A 6000-nucleotide genomic window follows, 5' to 3' on the forward strand; every position below is an offset into this window, starting at 1 on the left:
ATTCTGTTGAATTATGCAGATCATATTAGTTTTGCAGTTTTATATTATAAATTACTATTCATCTTTGAATAGCCATGAGTTCTATCAAAGCACTGCGTATAGTGCCATTTAAATAAATATTCAGATCTGTCTTGGGGTTTCTGACAATGTACTGTCAACAGAGAACTGTCTTCATTATTCTCTTGAGCCACATTAATCTCCTATCAATGTTGTCATGGCTGTGTAACATCTCTTAAATTACAGTTCATTGTTCTGTGTACCTACTACAAGTGTCTACTTTTTACCTTTTCTTGCTCGCAGCATCACTCCTGAAGGCAAGCTCTTCTTTCATCATCAGCTTCAGCTTCTGAACCTTCCACTTCTCATGGAACATATGCCTCATATAGCCCTGAGTTGATGCATGGTGCCTTCTCTGGGTATATCAAAAATTCTGCTTAAACACTTAACTATTGTGAGAGATCTCTTAAATCTGTGAATGTCTGGTTTGATAACAGCCTTGTTGATTTTAACCATGTTTGATAAGACCTGAATTTCCAAAATTTGTCTCATTTGTGTGTCTTGACTTAAATAGTAAGCTTCATGGAAAAATGTGTAAGTCATATCTCGAAGGGCTGTATATGGCATACCAGCACCATAGAAATTGGTAGTGGTAGATATTTTTAGTTATCTGCCCCTCACCATAATACTTTTTTCTTTGCTTTTCAGCAATTTGTGCGGATGGTAGCTACTACAAATTCTTATTTAACCAAAAAGGGGAATGCTCCAGAGATGTTTATGCTCAGTTTCTAGAAATGACGGATGATAAGCTGTGACTGGACTGTGAAGGTGAGTCTGTTTTGTGGCCTGTGTTGTCACGGATTCTACCACATCAATATTACTATGTTCACATGACAATGGCAGCCTAGCTTGAGGAGTTTCCTATTCCTTGTTGTGCTATGTGAGAATCTTCATTGGCATATGGCTGTTTGTGTGTAACAAAAGTATTTTTTGTTGTTGTTGTTCTAGGAAAAGTCACACAGACTTGAAAATTGTTCAAGTATCAGGACTGGGCCTTCCATCCCTGTCACATCTGTGGAGATAAGTGACCATATGTGTAAATATGTAGTCCTTATTGTCTAACAGGATTTAAATAGTCATACCAGCACCTTGCCTTAGAAGAATGGACCTTTAACTTTGGGGAGGATGGGGTTAGGAAACAAACCCTTTGTGAAGAGCCATGGTCCGTCCAGCCTTTGAAGACTGCCTTTATCAACCTCTTTCCTATTTTTTTTCCAAGTAAGATCTGGTCAGAAACTGAACTGTCTGGACTTGGGATATACTGTCATCACTAACCACTACCAAAACTGATGGGACCACATTCTTACTAAGAGGTTTTGAAGGCAGATTCTTTTTAACAGTTTGTTCTATTTTTGAGTTACCTGCCATCCAATGGAAATCAGGTAGTAGAGAATGAATAGGATGTTCTTGCACAGTATCATTGGAAAGATGTGATGACTAGAGACCTCTTTGTAAGCCTGTAAAAGAACTACACCAGATGTCGGCTGTGGATATGCTTTTCATGCTTCTGAAACAAGACTATGTAACAAATGTATTCTCTAAAACACTTTACTTTGAAATTCATGCACAGGTAAGAACCTTTACAACAACAAAGGCATAACTTCAAGTGTTTTCCTATATTTAATAGCTGGAACCATGCATTAACTGTGTATGCGAATAGATTTCTCTGTGTGAGAAATCACAAAGTGCTTCAAATTTGAAGTCTAATTTACTTGGTAGAGAAGTTGACTATTAATTTTCAAACTATTCATTCCTTTGATGTCATATACAGACACTTTTTTTTCCTGCAATTTTTGACACCCAGTATTGCATGTTTTTCTTGTATATTTAATCATGGAAATGACTTATTTGCATCATTGTTTGTACTTTTTCTTTCTTAATAAAAACAGATTGATTCTGTTCTTTTTCTGTCTGGTTTATAAGATGTAGTTTATTTTATTAATGTGTAGAATATGTTTATGATATGGAAATTAGCAATAAACGTACACTGAAAAAACCTGAAAACTACTTTGGCTGTTCTAATGAAGAGGGTTGAAAAATTCCAAGATATATTCCCAGAGGGTGGTTGACACATGGAACGCGCTTCCGGAGGTTGTGATAGGCCAGAGCACATTACAGGGGTTCAAGGAAGGTTTAGATAGGTTCCTAAAGGATAAGGGGATTGAGGGGTACAGATAGAAGTAGAGGTAGTTTATAGAAATGGTCAGGAACCACTTCACAGGTCATAGACCTGATGGGCCATCGCAGGAGCAGACTGCTGGGCGCGATGGACCTCTGGTCTGACCCAGTGGAGGCAACTTCTTATGTTCTTATATTGATCATAAGCTCGCCCCCTTTTAACTGCATACATTTGGGGGTCTGGTCACATACTCCCCATTACTTTAACCATCATTTGAGTAAAACTGGAATGTTTCCATATTTGTATCAATATGATTTTACCATCTGCTTAGCTGGCTTATTTCTACGGAAGCTGGTATTGTTAAGTAAGGGGGGCCCAGGAATCAAATGTGGGCATAATACATATCACTGCTGTTTGGCCAGCCTGTCTTAACTAAATATCACTCTTGTACACCTGCAACAGGAGAAATTGCCTTTAATACGAAGCAGTTATAGTGTAACTCATCAAACACGGCTAGAAAAAGAACAAATTTCTTAGATTGTGAGTCTACTGGGAACAGGAAGAAACTTACTATACCTAAAGTAATGCATCTTGAACTACTGCCAGGTATGAGCTACTATATATACTTGAATATAAATTGAGATTTTTGGGCCAAAGGGGGGGGGGGGGGGGTCTTGGTTTATATTTTAATTAACCAGATAGCTGGCACTTCTGTATACCCTTTAAAAGGACAGGTGCTGCTTTTCTGCACTCTTTCCTCCTCCCCCCACCCCACTTTCCTGCATGACCTCCTACAATTGAGATTGCTCTCCTGCACTACCCTGCTGTGTTCGCCTTACTAGGCAATCGGTGCTCCAGCCAGCTGATGCCATGACAACAAATAAAGCTGTTATCGCCAGTATATGCAGATATGCTGTGGGACCTTGTGCATCAGCACATGCTAAAGGACTGCAATTTCCAAGATTATGCCCCTTCCTCCTCCCCCATGCAGGTCTGGTCTCTCTCCCTCCAATCGTCTTCTCCTTCCGCACCCCACTGTGAGATCAGACATACCTTCAAGCCTCCCAGAGCAGTGGTAGACGTCCGTCCGAAGCAGCAATGTGAATGGGCTGCTTGCAGCCACCGTCATGGCCTTCCCTCTGCCGCATTACTTCCTGTAGATAGATGACGCAGCAGCGAACATTCACAGTGCTACCTTTGCCGGCCAGCTGTTCTGGAAGGCCCACAGGTATGTCTGGTCTCATGGGGGGGGTTATGTGGCGAGAGGCCAGACTCACAAAGGGAAGGGCCAAAGATGCTAGACCACAATTTGAGGGGGGAAAGAGAGAGGGAGAGAGGTGGTGGTTGAGGTGATAAGGATGCTGGACCTCCTTCATTCTATGACCTCTTCGTTGTAAGTTTATCTAAACAGATATCATTTAAACTGCTGTCACCTCAGTTTATATTTGAATATGTATGGTAAATCCATACACCTTCCTTTCCCCCAAACAAGAAAACTCATTTATGACATATTCCCTTTATTAATTCACATAAAGCTTCCATCCATAGCAGTGCAGTTATCAAGTTATGCAAGACCTGTATTGATTCTCATCACTACCTGTAAGTACTCCAGTACAATTAATAGTCAACAAGAGTTAAAAAAACAAACAGACAAAAAAAAAAGTCTCTTGGTGGAGTAGACTGGTTAAAAATAAAGAAGGAGCTTAACAGCTATGAATAAACCTCCTCTAAATTCTGCTAGACCAGTCCAGATCCATGGCTTGTGTCCACCTACCCACAGAAGTAGAGATTCTGTACTAATGACATCATCCAGATAAGGGCCAAGGCTCTTACTAAAGCAGCTAAGGATACCTACCACCTTTAAAAGAATGGTTTTGGATGTCTGGAGCCAGTGAATGCTTTACATTAATAACCAAGGCCAGGACATGACCCCTGGAAGGGAGTAAAGGCAGTTTTTTGAAGCATCATTTCTTGGAAAAATGGTCTTCTGGGTTTTTTCCCTTAAAAGTCTGGTTTTCAAACAAAGAAATAATTGCAATTTTATTTAATTTATTCTAATGACTGGCACAAGGAAGAGCTCCCCAACTGTTAGTAAGTTTGGCAACACCTACTGCTATTTTGCACCAAACATTCGTTATTTCTTCAGAAGTACAGTGACAGGTTGCCCAGATTGCTCACTGTTGTTGCCACTGCAAGCTGCAATTTGTCAGTAACAGCTCAGCCTGATCTGAACCTAAAAGACAGTCACCTGTTGCAGAAGATAGAGACATTTCATTATAAGATCAATGCCCCCTGCTTTAATTCTGGCATTAGCTTCCAGTAGCTCATTTAATAATTATAGACTTTACTGTATAGAAGCTTACTAAGTTGCTGTACAATAAATAGCACATGTTAAAGGGGAACAAGTGCTACATGAACTCCTAAAAATTACCTTTTTCAGTCCTTATTGCCAGTTTGGAAGCTATTGCTATTTAATAATATTCTCACCCCAATTAATAAAATCCATACCAGGTATGGGAAAACAAAAGAGAAACTGTACTCCTAGTAAAGGATGCAAACTTGAGAATCGCTTCTCACTGTACCTACTTGCCCTTCCAATTATTGTCCTGTCTCCCTCTTCTTCTTATCCGAGCTACTTGAACGTGCTGTTCACCAACATTGTCTTGACTTTTTCATCTTATACTATCCTTAATCCACTTCAATCAGGCTTTCCACCCACTTTATTCTACAGGAACTGCCCTTATGAAAGTCTCTAATGACCTGCTCCTGGCCAAAACCAAAGGCCTCTCTATTCCATTCTTATCATTGGTATCTCTGCAACTTTTGACACAGCACATCACCACCATTGATATACTGTCCTCGCTTGGATTTCAGGGCTCTGTTGTCTCATGTTTTTCTTACTATCTTTCCTATGCTGTGGGGGATCCTTCTCCACCTCCATCCTGCTGTCTGTTGTACCTTAGGCCTCTGTCCTGGGACCACTTCTTCCCTTGGTGCTCTAATCTCCCATGGCATTCAGTATCACCTCTACACCAACAATTTGCAGATCTCTCTCTGCACCTGAAATCTCAACAGCCATTTAATCCCAGGATTCAACCTGCTTGTCAGACAGTTGCCATCAAAAATTAAACATGGCCAGGACTGAGCTCCTTATCTTTCCACCTAAACCTGTCTCTCCTCTACTTCTGTGAACACCCCCCTCATCCTCTGTCTTATCAGCTTGCAACCTCAGGGTAATCTTGGACTCATCTCTCTCCTTTTCTTCACATAGCCAACAGCCTGCCAAAACCTGTCATTTTTCTCTCCAATATCACTAAAATCAGACCCTTCCTTTCTAAGTGCACTGCTAAGACCACTTCCATACCCTCATTGCCTCTTGCCTAGACTATTGCAACCTGCTTCTCACTGACCTTCCGCTAAAGTTGGCTATAAACCATCTTTCTCCCCTTCTATTTGTTCAGAACTCTGCTGCACACATCATTCCGGCAATGTTGCTCTGCCCATGTTACCCCTCTCAAGTCACTTCATTGGCTCCCTATCCATGTGGACACCCAGTCTGAAGTTATAGATCTGAGAGATTGGAGAAACTGGGTCTATTTTCCCTGGAGAAGAGGAGACTTAGAGGGGATATGATAGAGACTTACAAGATCATGAAGGGCATAGAGAGTAGAGAGGGACAGATTCTTCAAACTTTTGAATAATAAAAGAACAAGAGGGCATTCAGAAAAGTTGAAAGGGGACGGATTCAAAATTAATGCTAGTAAGTTCTTCTTTACCCAGCGTGTGGTGGACACCTGGAATGCGCTTCCAGAGGACGTAATAGG

The 6000-nt window shown here is 40.9% G+C and overlaps 1 protein-coding gene across 2 annotated transcripts in view; it reads left to right on the forward strand.

Annotated features, from left to right (window-relative positions):
• WDR45B (WD repeat domain 45B) overlaps positions 1 to 1959 on the forward strand; it is an 86947-nt gene extending 84988 nt beyond the window's left edge. For both annotated transcript variants that reach the window (XM_033961030.1, XM_033961029.1), the window contains 2 exons: positions 706 to 825; positions 1006 to 1959. In XM_033961030.1, the coding sequence (XP_033816921.1) occupies positions 706 to 812 (107 nt within the window). In that variant the 3' untranslated portion in view covers positions 813 to 825; positions 1006 to 1959. The remainder of the gene's footprint in view (positions 1 to 705; positions 826 to 1005) is intronic.
• Positions 1960 to 6000: the final 4041 nt, after the last annotated feature.

The sequence above is a fragment of the Geotrypetes seraphini genome, chromosome 10, assembly GCF_902459505.1.
Source record: "Geotrypetes seraphini chromosome 10, aGeoSer1.1, whole genome shotgun sequence".
NCBI lineage: Eukaryota > Metazoa > Chordata > Amphibia > Gymnophiona > Dermophiidae > Geotrypetes > Geotrypetes seraphini.